Below are 21449 nucleotides of genomic sequence, written 5' to 3'. Positions count from 1 at the left end.
TTCGGCATGCCATGGTCATGGAAGGTGTCCCTGCTCTCTGCAGTACGAAGGGACTGGGCCGTGTGCTGGTCCGCCTACCTAGAAAATGCACTGCGATGTTTCAGAGGAAAACTTTGTAAAAAAAAACAAAACAAAAGCAAAAAACATAAATAGAATTATTCTCCTTTCCTGCCATCTGTGGTTCCAAACGCAAACTAACTTTTTATGAAAAGTTTACAGAAATGCTTCAAGATTCTTTAACCTGAGTTTCAAACTGTGCTGCTGGGAATGTAAATTTCTGACCTGAAAATTGTGTGTAAGGAGTTTCTGTTTCGCCAGGTAATTTCCTGCTCCCTTTATAGGCTGACACTTAAGGTTTAAGGCACGCAGTCAGATTGTCGCCCCCTGTTCTCCCAAAGGGCGGACCACGGGTCGCCCGCGCCTCCCACGCTCTCGCTGAGGCTGCCTGGAGGACTAGGCGGGGGCGGGGGCGGGGGCGGGGGCGCCTGGCCCCTGGGACGGGGCTGAGGGTCGCGGAGAGCTCCGGAGCGCGGCTCTGGGTAAGAGCTCCGGCTTGGAGCGAGATGTCCGGGGTCCCATTCCCGGCTCCGTAGCTTTGTGCACATCACGGCCCCTCTCGGAGTCTCAGTTTACTGGTCTGGAATACGGGGCCACTCGAGCGCGCACCCGCGGGGCGTCGGGCGTATCGCCGCTGGCCCCGGACGCCGCGGCCGCACTCACCTCCGCCGTGCATCTGGCACAGGTAGGGGAAGCGCCACACGTTGCCCAGGCCCACCGCGTATGATATGCAGGCGAACACGAACTGCAGCGGGTTGGTCCACAGCGGCCGCGCCTTCTCCATGGCCCCGGAGCTCCGCGCCGGGTCCCCGCTCGGGCGCCGCGCGGCTGCTGGGGTCGCGGCCTCCCTGCACACTGTTCCGCCTCGGCTCAGCCTGGGGTGGCCGCGCGCCTCTGCCTCCGCCGCTCGCCCTCTTTTTAATTGCTAATCTCATTAACGGCGCGCCCGTCGGAGGGGCGAGGCTGGTAAATGGGTGACGGCGAGCCCCACCCCGCCTGGCCGCCGCGGCCGGGAAGGCACCCGAGATTGCGCGGTGCCTGGGTTCCTACGGCTGGACGTCCGAGCCTGTGTGTCGGCTGCCGCCTTCCTGCAGTGGTCAGGTTCCCCCACCACTTATCCCTGAGTTACTGAGTGCCTACTGTGTGCCAGGCTTTGGAGACAGGGCTGTGAACAACACGAACAGCCCCAACCCTTCTGGAGCTGGCACTCTGCTAGAGGGAGATGCTCAAACTGGTCTGGATAAAATGTCCTATTTTTAACTACTCTGACCAACAGAAAGACCAATTTCACATGGTTCATTCTAGACCATATATAAGACTGAGACACGCAAGGAAGGCAACTAAGGCAGAGCAAAGGGTTCAGCAGTCCTGGGGTGCTCAGGGGGTGCTGCCCAGAGAGCGGGGCTTGACATCTGCCCGGAGACCAGTGGGAAGGAAGGGAGAGATGCCCTCTCCTCTCACACCCGCACCCACCATGTTGAGGCATAGCTATCCCGGCAGTAATGTGTCCTCCCATCCACAGAGAGGCCCTACTTGCCTACTTTGTGTGGGGCTTTGTGGAACCCTGTGGGGCCAGGAATCAGGGTCTGAACAACTGCCATTGGAGACTACTGTTCAGGCCAGTCAAGGGGCCGGAGATTCTGATTCATTAGGCTTGGACTGGGCTTCAGAAACATAATTTTAATACCAGTCTGGAAAGGTGATTTGGTTCAAGGGGGTCACTAGACATGCCTAAGCCTGGTGTTTTGAAGTAATGAAGGACTTGGCTTTGAATCTCAGCTCTAACACTAACTTAGCTGTGTGACCTTGGACAAGTCCCTTAACCTCTCTAAGCCTTTGTCTCCTCATTTGTAATGGGAACATGTATATTTCCCCTTACAAGGGCTCATGTGAGAATTAATGGACAACTTAGATGGCACATAGTAAATGCTCAATAAAAAGGCCCTAAGTCCCCAATGGGCTGAATGAATGAATAGGTAATATACTAAATACCTTAATAATAAAGACATACTTTGACCAGTAGTTGGTACATAGTAAGAGCTAAGAAAATGCTTGATAAATAAATTAAAAAGATATGAAAAACAGTTGCTAGTGGAAATCTGACTTGAAAATAAAATAAAATTGCTACTCTGGGATGGCCCCTAGCTGGGCTTTCCCAACACTTCCTGCCTGGCTGGGGGCAGAGGAGAGAGGGGGTGCGGTGAGGAAGGTGGAGATTCCTCAGACCAGAAAAAGTCCAAAGTGCAACAGGGGAAACTATTTTGGTTTTTAAACTTTGGATTCTAGAAAGTATTTTCCCTACCTCTTGCCTGCTCCCCAGAGGAACCACTCTCCTGGTTTCTGCAGGTTAGTTTTAGCCGCTCTGGTCTCTGCTCCTGCAGTATGTGCTGTGTGGCACCTTGTTTCATGTGTGGGGGTCACTGGTGTCCTCACAGCTGCATGGTATTCCATGGTGTGAATCTACTCTAGCTTACTACTCATGGCCATTTGCGTTGTCTCTTTTGGTGCTACTTTGATTAAAGCAGTAAGGAGCATACTAGTACACGTCCTTGGGTGGATAAATGTGCTCACTGCTGGAAACTGCTGGGCCATAGCGTAGGTGTAGGTTCAGCCTTAGTGGTGCTGCCGAACTGTTTTCCAGAGAGGTAGTAGTGTACAGTCCCGTGAGTTTAGGTTGCTCTATATCCTCACCAACACTTGTCATCCTGTCTTACTCAGTCTTGTGGATGTGTTGTACCAACTCACTGTGGCTTTTAGCTCTGATTTCCCTAAAGCTGATAGTGCTGCATTCCTTTCCTCAGGCCAGCTGGGCCATTTGGACATCCTCTTTCATGAAGTGCCTGTTCAAGTCTTCAGCCAGTTTTCATTTGGCTCATCTGACTTTTTCTACTGATGTACAGTTTTAATCTATTCTGGCTATGAGCTCTTGTCAGTTTTATGTATCACAAATTTTTTCTCTCAGGCTGGGAGTTACCTTTATATTCTATCAGTGGTGTCTTCTGATGAGCAGATGTTCTTAATATTAACAAAGCCCAATTTACAAATCTTTTAATGTTCTCTGAGTTTTAAAAAATATCTTGCTTAAGAAATTTCTCCTTTATCAACTCCAAGGTTACAAAGATATTGCTGAAAATTTCAATTTGTGGCAAAGTCTGTCTCAGCAGTCTGAGTTAGGGCTGCTTTGTGATGTCAAATCATTCAGCATGTTGCTCCCTGTCTGCTTGGCAAGCTCTTGTTCTCACGAATGAGTTTTCCCTAGAGGGTACCTGGCTGTGCAGTGGCATTCAGGAACTGGTATCTTGGAGAGATGCCCAGCACAGTTGTCTGTAAAAAATTAGGTTGTATAAAGTAACAAATAAATTATTTAAAACAGAGGAGGTAAGCACTCAAAACCCACCACTTCCTAATTATTTCCTACATTGTTATCCATGCTCTTGAGGTTATCTATATCTGTCGCATATGTATGGTGCAAATCAATATAATGCTACTGCAGCCTCTCCCCGACTCCATGTTTAGTGACTCTGCACTGGAAGCTTGGAATTGGGAGTATTAACACCATGGAAATTGGTAAGCACCACCAATCAGAGCTTTTTCTGCAGAAAGCTGACTGAGAGATGCCTAGCATAGTTGCCTGGAACGTGGAACATGAAGCTGCTCGAATCTGTTGGTTTGATACGTAGGCAAAGCCTCTCTTCAATTCCCCACCCCAGGGATCAGGCCAGCACCTTCCCATCTCCAGCCACCCTGCCAGATTCCCTGGGAGCCTGACCAGGTTGTAGGCAGCACAGAGACACATCCTCATAACAGGACTATGTAAATCCTCAGGGGCAGATGCTCAGGGCTTCTGGTAAGGCCCCCCGATCTTTCTGAAACCCTGAGAGCGCTGATCTGACCAGACCAGTTGTGCTGCTGGGAGTGTGGATGTGCTTCCAGGGGGAGCTGGCCAGGCAGGGGTGGGTATCAGCAGGGGAGGGCAAGCAAATGTTTAGCAACCAGATTTCTGTAAAAGCAGCTCTCCTTTGTAGTATTTACCAATTTCTATGGTGTAAATACTCCCACTATGGCCATTCCAAGCTACCAATATAGTATCATGGAATGTGGAATTGGGGAGAGATGTGCAGTAGCATTCTATTAATTTGCACCACACATAAGCCATAGAAACAGATACCCTAAAGTGCATAATGATGTAGGAAATAATTAGGAAGTGGTGAGGTTTTGAGTATTGATTACCTCTATTGTAATAATTTGTTAGTTTATATACCTTAATTTTTAATAATGGCAGAGTTTAACAATCAGTTCACAAACTCCCAGTTGGCACTCACCAGCCATACTGACTGCTTCCAGCTCTCCACAGGGACTTGGGGTTTCTGTGTGGCAGGGGCAAGGGGGCCAAGTTCAGCAACCAGTGGCTGGGGCCCAAGGGCAGCAGGGTTTCCAGCTTAGCTCAGTCCCGCCCTGTGCGCTCGCTGGGACCTCCACTGCCTGTATGGAGGACACTGCCTGTGGACAGGCCTGTCCAGCCTCACTGTGCCCTGTCGGTCGGGAGACAGCTCCCTGAAGGACAGCAGGCCAACCCACCAGAGTGATCTGATTTGGGGAGGAGGGTGTAGGAAGGGGGCGGTCCTGACTCAGTTGCATGGGCATGGTCCCAGGCACATGCCAGGATCCCAGTCTTACCCCACAATTCTGGCCATGCTGCTCTCAATAATGTGCTCAGCCCAGTGACCCTGATGCCACTTAACCCCCATCAATGGCTCCCAGTTCCCCACAAGATAAAGTCCAAACTCCTCAGCCTGGTCTGTCAGGCCCTGAGCAACTTATTTTTTAATTGGGCCCTGAGGAGTTTGACCCTTGCTCACCTAGGGTCCAGGAGAAGCTACACTTTTCACCTTCCGGAAAATGCTGTGTGTTTTTACCCTTCTGGGCAGTTTCCTCAGCCAGGGACACTTTCTTTCTTCTTGACCCAGGAAAAGCCTGTCCATTTTTCTTGACCCTGATGAAATGTCACCCTTTGTAAGAAGCCCCAGCTCCTCATCCCCAGCCAGAATATATTTTTCCCTCCTCTCTGTCCCCCTGCCAGGCTGCATATCTGGTTTCTAATGCTTTCTGTGCTGCCTTGTCACAATGAGCGTCCCCTCTGGTCTGTGGCTGGTATCATGTCTTATTCATCCTTTTCTCCCCAATGCCAGGTACATGGTTGAGTCCCAGTAAAAGTTAGGTGATGAATGACAAGCCTGCTGCAGAATCTGAGCTCTTCGGTATAAATTCACCCTCATGGTTGTACAGTATCAACAACCCTAAGAAGTCCGCATTTCAGAATGTTTCTCCAGATGTTCAAGTTTCTATTGCCCACCTACCATGTGCCAGGAGCCTGCTAGGCTCCTGAACTCGAGGCAAAACCACCGGACATGACTGTCCATCCTCCCCACCTGCTGTCCAAGGTACCTGCTCCCTCTCCTTTGGGAGCAGAGACACACAGTGCAAATGGGAGTGTGGAAGGACATTGGGCAGAGGAAGCGCAGCGCTGCAGGGGACCGGCTCAGCTCAGGAGGTAGTAGGAGGGTCCTCCCAAGAGCCTGTGGAGCCCTGCTCAGGGCTGAGTGGGTGCCCGTGTGTGTGTGAGCGTGGCATGCACGCGTGCACTTGTGTACGTCTGTGCATGTGTGTGAGTGTAGCCTGTATGTGTGCTCATACGTTCACTGTATGTGCGTGTGCATGTGTGCGTGTCTGTGCAGGCACGTGTGCTGAGGAGGTGGCGTGTCCTGTCACTTTTTCCCGAGCCCTGGGACTCTCTTGGCTTCGGGTGGAGCTCCCGGCCTCTGAGCACAGGGATCCCAGGGCGGCAGTGCCCTTCCCAGCAGTGATTCTCAAACGTCAGGGAGCCCACAAATCCCCTTGCGTCTTGTTAAAATGCAGATCCTGCCTCGGTGGGTCCAGGATGAGCCAGGATTCTGCATCTCCAGCAAGCTGCCAGGGGATGCCGTGGCTCCTAGTCCAGGACCCTAGATCTCCAAATCAGGCCTTCAGGACTTCCCATACTCCAGCCGTGTCTGCCATTTTTTCTAACCACCATTTTTGCAGTATTAGTGAACCACGTGGACTATTTTTTCTTTTAATTCATTTTTTCACTAAAATACATTTAAGAATGAAGTTTCCTATCACTATCATGCATGTGAAGCTAGTGTTTTTCTGATGCACTTAAGATAAATTGATAAATATTAAGGTTTTAAAATGTCTATCTGTGGTGCCACCTTGAACTACCTCATGTACCATGTACACCCGGTGGTATGTATGCCTTACTGGACGCCATAAACCTAGTCCACAAACTGTGCCCACAGAGCTCCAGAATTGCCAGGGTGTGCCCAAGGAAGGCTTGGTGGGGTGGTGGGAGCCCAGGCAGAGCAGCCCCACCATGATGTTTTTATGTATTGTGTTTCTGTGTGGGACTTCATCAAGAAAAGAGTTATATATAGTCCCAAAAAAGTCCCAGAAGCCCACTGCCAATCCCATACCTTTGTTTTAGAGGTGAGGACCTGGAATTGTGCTGTCCAGTATGGAAGCCACTGGCCACATGTGGTCTCTTAACTTTAAGTTACATAATAAAATGAAAAATTGAGCTCCTCAGTGATGCCAGCCATAGTAGCTGCATGTGGCTGGTGGTTGCTGTGCTGACAGTGCAGATACAGAACATTCCTGTAACTGCAGGAAGCCCCATCACTGGACTGTCCCGACTTGGTGGACAGGGCTGGAGGGAGGGATTCTTTGCTGATTCCGGCCACAGGACTTGACCCTTTCTGGGCCTGGACTGTGAGCTGCTCTTTGGGGTGGCAATGTCCTAATGCTATCCGTTTGTCCCAGAAGAGGAGAGATGGGGCCTTCCTTCTCGTTCCTCTGTCTCTCATGACTCTGAGCACAACAGTTTGTCCTCTTGCAGGGAGGCTGGGTATGCCATGCATGGCTCCATCCTTTGAAGCCACTTGAGCTGCAAGGTGGGAAAGCCCAACACTGTCCTCTGGACCCAGCTCCAAGTCCCCCCACTGCCTTTCTAGTCTCCTGGGACCAGGAATCCACTGCTGGCCCTGGTCTCTGGTCCTCCCTGTTTCCTAGTATCTTCCTCTCTGGCCTGGACCTCACAGCCAGCCAGCCAGTTCTGCATATTTTCCTCCTACCCACCTTTGCTCCTAGTCCTTCTGCCATCTTTCACCCAAGTGCAGCAGTCTCTGTTAGAGGCTTTGGGAAGTACCCCGCAGAGCTGTGACTGGGTCATCTGCAAACACAGGTTGTGAGGCTGAAGCAGGGCCCTGCTGCTGCTTGCTCCTTTGAGAGCATCTCTGGTAAAGCCCTGTGCTGTGGCCCTGGTCAAGGTTCCAGATCTTTTCTGTGTGCCTCAAACCTCTCTCTCTATCCCGCTTTTCCCACTCATGACTTGCAAAGGTCCTGAGAGTCCTGCAGACAGTCCCTCCAGGCTGGGCCCCCACCTGCAGCTCCCTGGCTGCCAGCCTCCCGGAGCAGGGGCTCCCATGCCCTCCCTTACTCTGGGGTCTCCCCCACCAGCCAGCCCCACTCTCCCGAGCTTTGCTATTAGCTTTTCTTTTTTTTTGGGTGTGTGTGGCCCACTTTCTTTGCCTCCATTCATCACACCATTACTCCTTTACTTCACAGAATGTGGCACCTAGACCCAAATCCTAATGAGTCCACGCTGCCCGGTATACCTGGAAACATGCACCATCCTTTCATTTCCTTCTGTTATGATGGGGATCCTGTCTTCCTTGCTAAGCCCTCCTCCAGTGCCAGGACTATGCATGCCTCCCGCTTCCTCTGTCACCTTGCATACCCAGGCTAACACTAAGTATATAGTAATTTAAAAAGTAAAGTCTAATGACTTAAGCTAAGGATAGGATATCAATATTGTTAGCGAATGAAGAAATTTGGAAAATCATCTTAATGAGTAGAAAAGAGATATGTATAGATTGTATTCCTTTTTTCTTTTCATAGTGAGATATAATACACATACAGAAAATTGCACACATGAAAATCTACAGTTCAAAACTTATCATCTCACTCAGGTCAAGAAAAGGATTGTTAGCACCCAGAAAATCCTAGTCACCTATTCTGCCTTTCAGATCCCAGCCCTCTCCCACGGAAGGAAACTCTGTGCTGAGAGTCTCTTGCTCACTTTTCTGTATGGTTTTACCACCTAAGCATGAATCCCTAAAACTATGCTTTCATTTTGACTGCGTTTGAACTTTCCATTATGGGAAAATACAGTGGCTATTCTCTAGTGTCTGACTTTTATTTGCCTCACATTATTATTTTTTTTAAGTTTCATCCAAGTTGATGTTGTAGCTCTAGTTGATTCTTTATTTTTTGCCACCGTATTATATTCCCCATATGATTATAACCAAGATCATTTGTTCATTTTACTATTGATGGACACTTGTATTATTTATGGGTTTTGGCTATCATGAAGAATGCTGCTAGTGCCATTCTGGTACATGTGTCCTGGTACATATACATAAGCATTTCTATGGATGGAATTGCTGAAACATAGTGTGCATTTTCAACTTTGGCAGATGATCTCTAAAGTGGTTGTGAATGGCAGATGATACCTAAAATGGATATGAGTATCAATTCATATTCATATTCGTGTCAATACTCCCATAGCAGCCTGAGAATTCTAGTTGCTTTATATTTTTGCAGAATCTGATGAAAGGAAAAAGGAGGAAGAGAGTTATTAAAAATTCAGAACAAATAGAAAGCAAAAAGATGAGGAAATAAGTTCAAATGTGTCAGTAATCACAGTAAATATAAATGGATTAAATGGACCAGGTGAAAGACTGGGATTTAAAAAATTTGCCCACAGTTACACACCATTTATAAGAGACATAGAAAACATAACACCACAGAAAAATTTACATTAAAATGATGAAAAGGATATAGCAGGGAAATGTTATCCAAAAGAAAGCTAAGGGGAGCTATGTTACATCAGACAAAATAGACTTTAAACCAAAAAAAAAAGTGTTATTAGTGATAGAAAAGAATCTATCAATAGAAAGATATGACATTATCAAAGTTGAATACAATTAATAAAATAGCTTAAAAAAACAGGAAGCAAAAATTGATAGGACTAGGAGGAGAAATTGATATATCTGCCATGCTGGAGATTTCTGCACTTTTCCTATGGATAGACAAAGTAGAGAATAAAAAGTAAAGAGCAGGGAATGAAAAATGATACAGATTATTAGAATAAGAACCAAATGGAAATTCTAAAAGTGAAAAATGCAATGATTTTAGGTATTAGAATCAATGAATGGTTTAAAAATGGATTAGACACAGCTGAGGAAAGATTCGATGAACTTGAAGATACATCAGAAGAAACTTTCTGGAACATTGCACAGAGAGATAAAGAGGTAAAAAATAGGAAAAAAGGATAAGATATGTAGGGCAATAAAGTACTATATGCTTACCCAGAATTCTAGAAGGAGAAGAAGAGAGAAACTGAGAGCAATATTTAAAGTACTACGAGCTTAGCATTTTCCATTCCAGATTCATGGAGCCCAATGACTCCTGTGTAGGATAAAATATGTGTATATCAGGAAGCATCCTGGTGATGCTCCAGAACATCATGGTGAGCCCTTAATCTATGGCAAAGTTCTCAGGATAAAGCAGTGCTTAGTTTGTGGGATTTAAAAAAATAAAAAGGTACAACTTAAATCTTGGTCAGGTAGAACAGCATGATTTACAAGAGTGATCAGAGCTTAAGTCTTCTAAGTTGTTGAACAACTTTAGACTTGGTGAAAGTATACGAAATGCTTTTTATAGCTCTCCAGGATCTGACTTAGGGTTCATATAATACATTTGGTTGTTACAAATAGAGTTGCTTTTAGGATAGTTTTCTCACCTTTTTATTTTCATGACATTAACTTTCTGAAGAGACCAGGCTGTTTAAATTGAAGAATGGTCTCTATTTAGGATTTGTCTGGTTGTTTTCATGGGGGTGGTGGTGAGAGTCATTTAACACTGGCCTTTTTCTCCCTGTAACTTACAGAGATGTGTTCAATTTAGTCTTTATGTGGCATATATATCTTACAGCATTATATATGCACTCAGGCAATTAACTGTGTCTGTCATTGATGGGTTTTGGGGGAAAAAATGAGTGTATAACCTTTCTGAGTTTACATTTTATATTTGTAAAATGGGAGCTAGTACCGACCTTCTTCAGTGAACACTTCCAAGCAGTTTAGACTATCTGGCAAATCTAAATGAGGCAGTGACCCCAGGACGGTGCAAAACTCCTGGCTGGACCTGAAAGCAGAGTGTCAGCAGGACCTGGGGCCAGGGTGGCAGCTGTAGGCCACAGCTCTGTGTCTGGCCCTGTTTCTGCTGTGGGCTGATGAAAAGTAATGGGACACCAATGGCTTTAATGGCAGCTTTAAAAATGAAATAAAAGAAAACGAAGTCTAAGGCTTGAAAGCCAAGAAGACGTAATTTAGAGTACCGGGTGGGAAGCTGAAATAAAGGTTGAGTTTGTGTATTTTACTAGTATGTACTGGTAAAAACTCAGGGGTGTTCGTGAGACTGAGAGTAAGGCTAGAGAAAATAAATTCAATATACCGTGTCCTTTTGTCTGTATGCCCACTTACAAAGGACAACTGTTTCAACAGAGTAACCTGAAGGGATTTTCTGTGAATTGCTGCTTATATTGTCTGAAGTAACTAATTTGGGTAAACACCACCAAGCGGGCATTGTTCAGAAAGGCCCAAATGGAACAAACAGGAGTTTTGCAAGGTCAGAGAGAGCAGATGCAGAGATGAGCTTATCTGGCAAACACCGTGGCTTCTCCCCACGACCACCTGCATTTGGACGTCAGCCACACACTATGAAAACACCAGGCCAGAGAGCAGTGAGGAATCCTTCTGTACTTTTTGCTGGTGTTGGCTTAGTTTATTTCTTCACCTCAAATATTTCTGCTGGGAACAAGCAATCCAGACCAACTTGAAGGCATGATCTGACGGAGAAAAACAGATGGAGCACTGTGAAAATATTTCAAGGGTCAGCGTATACCTGGGGCCACACTGTCCCAGTCCGTGACCCCCCGAGGAACCCACTGTGTCCTGCTGTGCTGTTCTGTGCTTGTTCTTTCATTTCATAACAGGAGAAGTCCTGTGAATCTCACTCTACCAGAAAACACATGCTCTTCATTTCACAAGCTCAATAGTTCAAATTATATTGGATTTCTTTCACCTGTCAATACTCAAAATGTGGTCTATGGTGCTACTGAGAAGCTTGTGGGAAATTCAGGCTCTCAGGTTTCTCTCCAGACCTCTTAAGTCAAAACCTGTGTTCTAGCAAGACCCCTGCATCGCCCCACTGCCCCCCAAGGGATTTGTAGGCTCGTTAATGTTTCAGGACCACGCTGGGTTCTGAAACCTGGTGAAACGTCAGCACCATCTATGGAGCTTTAAAACACAGTGACGCGGGTTGCAGTGAAAACCTGCATGGGCCCAGGAGTGTCTTGACTGCTGCCTTGAGAGGCTGCATGATGCCTGTGCAGGCCGCCTTGTCCCGGGAAAGGAAGAGCACTGCCGCTACTATTCTGCACTCGTTTTATTTGAAGTTACAGATCTTTTTTCCAAGAAATCTCCCTTCCATTTTCCATTTCCCATTGCCCCTAAAGACCTTTGTGAACTGTCCACTTCTGCCTGTTTTTCTCCACCTTTGCAATAGTTTTTCTAAAATACATTCAGAGTCAATAGAAAAAAGATCTTATTTTTGTGTGTATATGCAACAAAAATTACTTCTCACGAACTTGAGGACCCCAAATCTGTTTCCTGCTTGCTGAGGGGCCACATTACCAGGAGACAGCTCAGGAGCTCTTTGGGAGTGGTCTTGCCAATAGATTCCTTGCAGAATTTCAGGGAGTTCTTTGCTTCTAAAATGGCCCTTCTGACTTTCTGGTTTCCATTTCTCAATATACAACCTACCTGGAGTTACATTTTATTGTGGTCTGCCATATTTTGTTTTCATTTATTCAGTACTCTAAAAATTATGACATTTAGCATCCCTATAGAAAAACACATAGAGGATGTTGTGTAACAAATAATTATAAAGCTGTGTAATTATTATATTTGTTGTGTAACAAATAATTATAAAGCTATATAAAATAATTATATATAACCACCCAAGTGAAGAATTAAAGTCTTTCCAGTTCTCCAGAGCACATCCCGTCCCTACATTTTCCAGTTCTTAACTCCCCCAGCCCCCAGAAATTACCATTATCCTGATTTTTATGGTAACTACTTCTTAGCTTTTCTTTACGATTTCCCTATCTATCCATGCATCCTAAAGAAATGTGGCTTGGTTTTGCCTGTGTTGAACTTTATACAAATGGAATCATAATGTTTTTATGTTTCACTTCTTCCTTTTTAAAAAAATGTCCTGTTTGTGGGTCACATCCATGACCTGTGGAGCTATAATTTGTGTATTTTCATTGCTCAATTTTGTGGTTATATGTCAATGTTATGATTACAGCTAATGGGAGTTTTCAGTTAGAACATACTTTGTGTGATTCAGTCTGTTGAACTTGGTTGAGCTTTCCTAACTATTCTGTAGGTGCTTAGATGGAAAATAGTGCTGCAGTTTGAGAGGGGAGCTTTCCTGTCCACTGGGTCAGATTTGCTGTCATCTGGCTCCTGTCCCCTCACTGATATTTTTATCTGCTTGTTCTGTCAGTCACTGAGGGAAGTGTGCTAATATCTTCCACTATAGTTGTGGATTTATCTAGTTTTCCTTTTGTATCAGTGTTCACTTTATAGAATTCAAAGCTGTTAGAGGTAATCAAACTTTAAATGGTTTTATCTTCCTGGAAGATTAAAACTTTTATCTTAAGGGATGACTGTTTATTAGTGTTAAGTTCTCTTTTTATTTGAATAATTGACCTGCAGATTTTCTACATCGTGTATTTTCTACATTCACAGTCGTGTCATCTTTGGATAATGCCAAGGTTATTTTTGGCCCCATGCTTTAGTTGGACCTCCAGCGCAATGTTGAATAGAAGTGGGGATGGCAGAGGACTTCACCATGTTCCTAAGATCAAAGGGTAAGCATACCACATATCACCACTAAGTAAGGATGTTGATTTGATATGATAAAGTATAAATCAAATCAGGTCACTCACTCCTCTGCTCAGATTTCCAAGTGGCTTCCTCTCTCACTAAATACAAAAGACAAAGTCCTTACAGTGATCTGCAAGGTTCTGCATGACCTGACCTTCATTGTTTCTATGATCTCCTCTCCTGCTACTCTTCCTTGTTCATACAACTCCAAGAACAGCACCCTAGATGCTGTTACTCCAATACTCCAGCTTAGTTCTGCCTTTGGACCTTTGCACTGGCTGTTTTCTCTGCCTAGAATGCTCTTCTTCTAGATACCGCCTGACCAGCTTCCTCGCTTCCTTCAGATCTTTGTTCAACAGTCTCCTCAGGAGGCCTCAGTGATAATGCTATCTAGAATGTCAGTTACCAACCCCATATTTTATAGCCTCTTTCCTGCTTCATTCTATTTCCTTGGCACTTTTCAGTATTTAGCATATTATGTGTTGCTCACTTAACAGGTCTGGCTCACCCATTTATCTATGGGACAGTTTTCAATGCCCCTATGTGCTAGGCCCTGTTCTTGGTCTGGGGATCCACAAGCAGGACAGCCCCGGCCTCAGCACTCTTGGACGTACATTCCAGTGGAGAGGAAGGCACGGAAACACGCTGCTCCTTCCATCTTGAGAGACACGTCCCTTCGCCTGGTGTCACACTTTCCCCTTTGGCACCTGCTCTGTTATTTGTTGTTACATTTTGGCTGTTTTTTGTTTTTGGATTTATTTTACAGCAAAACTCATCAAAAGATATCTATACCTACTCTTATCTATATAAGAAGTCTCTCCTCTCATAACTTTTTAACAGTCAGCTCACCAGAACTACCCCCACCTAACGAAACCACCTTGGCTAGGTCACCGGTGGCCTCCTCGTGGCTAAGTGCAGTGGCCAGGCCCCAGGCCTCCCTCCCCTGCCTTCTCAGCCGTGTCTGACCTGGGTGATTGCTCCTTCCTCCTGGAATGCCTCTCCAGCCTGTGTTCAGCACTCTCTCTTGGTTTTCCCTGTGTCACTGGCTGCTGTTCTTCAGTCTCCTCTGCTGTTCCTCCTCTTCAACATTGTGATCTTGTGATATTGGGGTGCCCCAGGGCTTCTCACCTGCACTCACTTCTTTCATGGTTTGAAAGCCATCTATACCATCTGTACAGTTACGACTCCCCATGTTGTATCGCCAGCCCAGACCATGCCTCAGACATCTAAACTCGTATGTCTATCACCTCCTCAACATCCCCGTTTGGATGTCTGGGAGGCACGTCGATCTTGTCTAAAACAGAATTCCTGATCTTCAGCTCCCAAGACCTGCTCCTCAGCCCTGGTGATACCAAGTCTAACAATGAGTTGCTCAGGCCAAAACCTTTGGTCTCATTATTGACTCCTTTCTTTCATATCACTTCTAACCTGTGTTGATATCTTAATCATTTTACCTTCAAAATGTACCCAGAATTAAACTCTCCTACACTGCTAACAGAATACATTGGAAAACTGTGGGGCAGTATCCATAATGTAAAACATTTGTATATGCTATGATCCGGCAAGGGCACTCTGAGGTAAAGGTCTCCTTGGTAAGGTCTGCTCCAGGTGTCCTCGACAGCTCTGTCTGTACTGGCCCAGAACTGAACAGCCCCGGAGGTCCAGCAGCAGTGGATGGATAAATAAATTATGGAATAGTCACACGAGGGAACACTAAGTAGCAATGACAATGAACAAAGGATTGTCACATACAATAACAGAGATGAATCTCACAACTAACCTCAAAAGAAACTGGACACAATATATACTGTATGAGTCCATGTATATAAAGTTCAAAAGTAGCCAAGATGAATCTCAGGTGCTAGAAGTCAGGAGAGTGGTTACGTCTGCGGGGAGATGGTGCCTGTGGGGAAACACAGGAGGCTTCTGGGAGAGGGCAGAAAATGGGTGATTCTTCAGCTGGGTGCTAGTTAAAATGTTTATTTTGTGAAAATTCTTTGAGCTGTACACTTATGATCTATAGGTTTTACTTCAGTTGGGAGAAAAAGCACAGCCTCCATCACCCTTACTTCCCCCTCTGCTCTTTCCTCGGTCCAAGGCCTTGGTTCTCACCTCATACTGCCCTCGCTCCCAATCTTGCCCAAGGATTGGCTATTCTTAATATAGCCACAGGGTGGTCCTTTTAAATGTCATCCGATTTTAATAATTCCAAGGCTCACAACTCGGAGTAAAATCATTTGTTTCAGATTAAAGTCTTGAATCTTTCCAGGAGGCTCCAGGGCCGGCATGATCCAGTCCCACTCTCTTCACTGGCATGGCTCAGCCCCGTGGCCCCTTCCTGCCCTTCAACATGCTGGGGCCACTCCCATACAAAGCCTTTGCCCTGCTGTTCCCTTGCTTTGGGGTGCTTATACCCCAGGGCCAACTCCTCCTTGCAGTCTTTGCTCAGTGTCTCCTCAGTGAGGCCTGTTCTGACCAGCCTGCTGACCTCATATCAAGCATCCCTCCAGCACTCTTGAGCCTCCTTGTTCTGCTCTATTATTATTATTTTACCAGAGCACTTTCTTCTTCTAACATAATGTAATGGTTTGCATGCTTGGCCCCCCAAAAAATCTGCCCAGAAACTATGAATGTGACCTTATTTGGGAAAAGGGCCTTTGCAGGTGTAAATGAGTTAAGGGTCTTGAGCCAAGATCTTCCTGGATTAGGGTGGGCACTACATCTAGTGCCAAGAGTCCATGGAAGAGAAGACAAGGGAGAAGACACACAGAAGAGAAGGTGAAGTTAAAACAGAGGCAGAGATTGAAGTGATGAGTCTACAAGCCAAGGATTGCTGGCAGCTGCCAGGAGCTGTGAGAGAAGTGTGGACTGGAGTCTCCCTCAGGGCCTCCAAGGGGATCCAGTTCCACCAACACGCTACTTTTGGACTTCTGGTCTCCAGAACTGTGCAAGAATGAATTTGTTGTTTGAAGCCACCAAGATTTGGTAATTTGTTATAGCAGTACATACAATATAATTTATTTATTACTATGTATTGTCTATTTTCTGTATTCTCTTACTGTTAGCTCCTAAGGGCAAAAATTGTTATTTTGCTCATGATGTATTTCAAACACCAGTGCCTGGCACATAGCAGGCACTTAAGGCTGACAAAGATTTGATTTTACTTATGTGGTGAACACTGGTTAAAGTAATCTAGGATTTGGTTGAATAAATTGTCATATATCCATACACTGAAGTACCACGCAACAATAATAGGAATGAACTACCAATACACACCCCAAGATGGATGAATCTTAAGTACATTTTGCTGGGTAAAAGAAGCCAGACATGAAAGAGAACGTTTTACATGATATCATCCTATGACATTCTGGAAAAGGCAAATCTAAGCTATCAAGAGGGAAAGCAGACCAGTGGCTTCCTGGGGTCAAGAGTAGAGAAGACTGAGTACAAAGGGGAATGAAGGAACTTTTGGCAACTTGTAAAAATGCCCTATATCTTGACTGCAGTGGTGCATGCCTGGTATCTACATTTGCCAAAACTCTGCAAGTGGACCCTTAAGATGGGTGTATGTTATTGTGTGTAAATTATATCTCAAAAAGGTGATAAAATAAGGTGGTTTATTTAGAAAAATGTAATATTATCTAGAGCAAATACCCACCTTGAACCCTGGAGCAGGCCTAAAGATGTTAGAGTCCAAAAATATGTGACAAGAATGTACAGTACAAGGAAGCAGAAAATATAAAACCAAAGCAACAGAAAAAAGATCGTTCAGACCTTTGATTGGGAGTCTGATCAAGGACACGTGCACAATATGTCACTGTTCACAGAGTCCATGTTTAGACCACACAACAATGGCTTCTCACCTGCTGCATCGAATTCCTGGAATGCAAATCAGCTGCCTCGGTCATGCATGGATACGTTTACTGTGTTAGCACTGTCTGAAGAGATACGGTAGTTATTTATTACCCCCATCTACCTCACTTACGCTTCTCACTCTGTCTGCTCTTTCCTTTAAGATGGGCTTAATGTTGATGACATGATTGATTTTACTTACAAAGTGGGGTAAACACTGGCTAAAGTATTCGAAGGTTTACTTGAATATTAATCAGTTGTTGATTCAGAAACGCTGGAGGTAGCTTTCAAATAAGCTGTTTTACAAGGAAGGAAAATTCCAAACCAATCTCTAACATGAATATTGGTGCGCACACCCTAAATAATGTATCAGCTAATAGGAACAAGCAAGATATAAAAGGACTGTCCCTCATGACTGTTGCAGGTTAGGCACCTCGGGAAGCTGACTCGGACAGAGACTGGTGAGCAGGGCATCAGCTGGGGAGCGCCCTTGCGAAGGGAAGGAAGCAGGGCTGGCAGGCCCAGGGGAATGGCTCTTGACCCTGTGGGGAGTTCTGAAGATGAGACACACTTTGTCAGTGCCACGCTGGGGTGACAGGGCCTGGCCTTTATTTTTTTCCACTGATTATGGTCGGATGCAGCCACCCTGAAGGGGAGCTTAAACTTGGGCAAGGTGGTTCTCTTTAGCTGGGCCGTCTGCAAAGGGCAGACAGCTGAGGGTTGACTGCCAATATTTCCAACAGGCAGGACCATAGTCATTTACTCCTGAAGGGAATTATCAAGCACTCAGCAGCAGTCAAGGCTGGACTAGATCAGATGGTAAAGATAGAATGAGTGTTAGACTCAGACTCACTTTTAGACTCAAATGGTTTCTTACTTACACAGGCCATGAAAGGAATAGAGTAAGGCAAAGGCGCCAGCTCCCTGGGTCCCTCCCCCACATACAAAAAGGCAGAACCTACACAGAAGGGGCAGAATGACTGCAGCACAAGTTGTGGGATACTACGTCGCTGAGGAACCAAGTCTACACTGAGGCCTCAGCAGTTTTACATTCTGCAGACCTATCCTGCCCTCATCAGAACTTCATCAGAATCCTTGCAAGGGAGACAGGCAGGTGAATGGGAAATGGCACTGAAGCAGTTCCACACAGCCTCCCATCCTCTTGTCTTCTGGGAACATCACAAGGCGGTCGGCCAAGACTCAGATGAGCTGTGGTTCAACTCTTACCCACAGGTGCTATGTGCCAGAACACCTATAGCACCCATCACACTGACCAAGTAGAGGGTCTAAGGAAAGTTTAACATTAGAAAATTAAGTGTAATTCACAACATGAGCAGGAAAAAGAGAAAAATTATTTTATTATCTCAATAGATGCAGAAAAGACATTTGGCAAAATTCAACAGCCATTTGTAATTTTTTTTTTAATTGAAGGATAGTTGACGCACAGTATTACATTACATTAGTTTCAAGTGTACAACACAGTGATAAAACATTTATATACGTAATTCTAGGTTCCAGCTATCACCCTACCAAGCTGTTACAATATCTTGACTATATTCCTTATGCTATACATTACATCCTGGTTACATATTTATTTTACCATTGGAAGTCTGTCCTTTTTTTTTTTTCCTTTTTTTTTTCTTCTTTTTTTTTTCTGTGAGGGCATCTCTCGTATTTATTGATCAAATGGTTGTTAACGACAATAAAATTCTGTATAGGGGAGTCAATGCTCAATGCACAATCATTAATCCACCCCAAGCCTAATTTTCATCAGTCTCCAATCTTCTGAGGCATAACAAACAAGTTCTTAGATGGAGAACAAATTCTTACAAAATGAATAAGTTACATGGTGAACAGTACAAGGGCAGTCATCACAGAAACTTTTGGTTTTGCTCATGCATTATGAACTATAAACATTCAGTTCAAATATGAATACTCATTTGGTTTTTATACTTGATTTATATGTGGATATCACATTTCTCTCTTTATTATTATTATTTTTAATAAAATGCTGAAGTGGTAGGTAGATACAAGATAAAGGTAGAAAACATAGTTTAGTGTTGTAAGAGAGCAAATGTAGATGATCAGGTGTGTGCCTGTAGACTATGTGTTAATCCAAGCTAGACAAGGGCAATAAAACATCCACGTATGCAGAAGATTTCTCTCAGAACGGGGGGGTGAGGTTCTAAGCCTCACCTCTGTTGATCCCCAATTTCTCACCTGATGACCCCCCTGCGACTGTGCCTGTCTTAGGTTGTTCCTCCCTTGAGGAATCTTACCCGTCTCTGGCTAACCAGTCATCTTCCGGGGCCATACAGGGAAATGTAAAGTTGGTAAGTGAGAGAGAAGCCTTATTATTTGAAAAGGTTAGCTTTTTACTTCTTTGCATATTTATGCCCTGTGGCTTCTATGCCCAGCATTTGTCTTGAGGTATCTTTACCACTTGGAAGAATTATGATACTCGGTAAATTTGATATGAGGCATGAATTCTATTTAAGGGTTGTAATTAGGAAGGAAGAAGAAAAGCTATAGAAGTAGCAGGCGGAAGAAAACATGGGAAGATTGATTATTTCTTTGACATATCTTCTTGTAGAGTAACTTCAGCATGTATAGGTTTTAAACTACTAATTAAATTGCGCACACACATTAACATAATAGGAGTATAGTTGCATAACCAAAGCATACCTGTAATTACCAGCCATCTCCAGTGAAACCAAGAAAACCAGTTAGGCACCTTAGGCATTTGTGAAAACTTATCTATGATATGGTGGGTATTGTCCAACTGAACTTGAACAGTCTGAGAGAAATCAGACAAATTAAAACAACCCATTCCTGGGGAATGTTCACATCCCTTATGTTCTTTTAACAGTAAATAGTCTGTAGTTGTAAGATTTTGGAGCACTACAATTTGCACTTCTCCTAATTCTTGATTGTGTTCCAACAGTATAGATCCAGTCAAATTTGTTGTTTTACTGTATGCACAGGCCAGCTTAGATATCTCCTTCCTCATTCCCATGGCAAGTCCAGGAGCTGGTGGGATGAGTGCATCTACAGCTGTAGCAGTGCGTGGATCTTTGTTGGGGTTTTTTGATGATCATCTTCTGGCATGAGTCTTCCAGAGAGTGCTGATGTTGGAAGTTCTTTTTCATATCGTATCTTAGTTCATTTTCGGGGTAGCCCAATTAGGCTTTGATCCTCTGTATAAACACAAACAGACCCTTTGCCTACACTTTTATATGCCGTTTATACCCTTGTGTAGAACTTGTTGGATGTTACCACACAGGAACTGCCCTTTTTTTTTTTTTTTTTTTGCTTAGTTTTTGGTATCACTAATCTACACTTACATGGCGAATATTATGTTTACTAGGCTCTCCCCTATACCAGGTCTCCCCTATAAACCCCTTTACAGTCACTGTCCATCAGCATAGCAAAATGTTGTAGAATCACTACTTGCCTTCTCTGTGTTGTACAGCCCTCCCTTTTCTCCTACCCCCCCAAGCATGTTAATATTAATACCCCCCTACTTCTCCCCCCCTTATCCCTCCCTACCCACCCATCCTCCCCAGTCCCTTTCCCTTTGGTACCTGTTAGTCCATTCTTGAGTTCTGTGATTCTGGTGCTGTTTTGTTCCTTCAGTTTTTCCTTTGTTCTTATATTCCACAGATAAGTGAAATCATTTGGTATTTCTCTTTCTCCGCTTGGCTTGTTTTACTGAGCATAATACCCTCCAGCTCCATCCATGTTGCTGCAAATGATTGGATTTGCCCTTTTCTTATGGCTGAGTAGTATTCCATTGTGTATATGTACCACATCTTCTTTATCCATTCATCTATCGATGGACATTTAGGTTGCTTCCAATTCTTGGCTATTGTAAATAGTGCTGCGATAAACATAGGGGTGCACTGATCTTTCTCATACTTGATTGCTGCATTCTTAGGGTAAATTCCTAGGAGTGCAATTCCTGGGTCAAATAGTAAGTCTGTTTTGAGCATTTTGATGTACCTCCATACTGCTTTCCACAATGGTTGAACTAACTTACATTCCCACCAGCAGTGTAGGAGGGTTCCCCTTTCTCCACAGCCTCGCCAACATTTGTTGTTGTTTGTCTTTTGGATGGCAGCCATCCTTACTGGTGTGAGGTGATACCTCATTGTAGTTTTAATTTGCATTTCTCTGATAATTAGCGATGTGGAGCATCTTTTCATGTATCTGTTGGCCATCTGTATTTCTTTTTTGGAGAACTGTCTGTTCAGTTCCTCTGCCCATTTTTTAATTGGGCTATTTGTTTTTTGTTTGTTGAGGCATGTGAGCTCTTTATATATTCTGGACGTCAAGCCTTTATCGGATGTGTCATTTTCAAATATATTCTCCCATACTGTAGGGATCCTTTTTGTTCTATTGATGGTGTCTTTTGCTGTGCAGAAG

General features: G+C 44.6%; 1 protein-coding gene across 1 annotated transcript in view; it reads right to left on the bottom strand.

The window, feature by feature from the left end:
- SLC6A20 (solute carrier family 6 member 20) overlaps positions 1 to 964 on the bottom strand; it is a 58095-nt gene extending 57131 nt beyond the window's left edge. The window contains exon 1 of the mRNA XM_036883340.2: positions 721 to 964. Within this exon, the coding sequence (XP_036739235.2) occupies positions 721 to 841 (121 nt within the window). The 5' untranslated portion in view covers positions 842 to 964. The remainder of the gene's footprint in view (positions 1 to 720) is intronic.
- Positions 965 to 21449: the final 20485 nt, after the last annotated feature.

The sequence above is a fragment of the Manis pentadactyla genome, chromosome 1 (assembly GCF_030020395.1).
Source record: "Manis pentadactyla isolate mManPen7 chromosome 1, mManPen7.hap1, whole genome shotgun sequence".
Lineage (NCBI taxonomy): Eukaryota > Metazoa > Chordata > Mammalia > Pholidota > Manidae > Manis > Manis pentadactyla.
The sequence above is the reverse complement of the archived record's forward strand: the minus strand, read 5'-3'. Positions and strand labels throughout refer to the sequence as shown.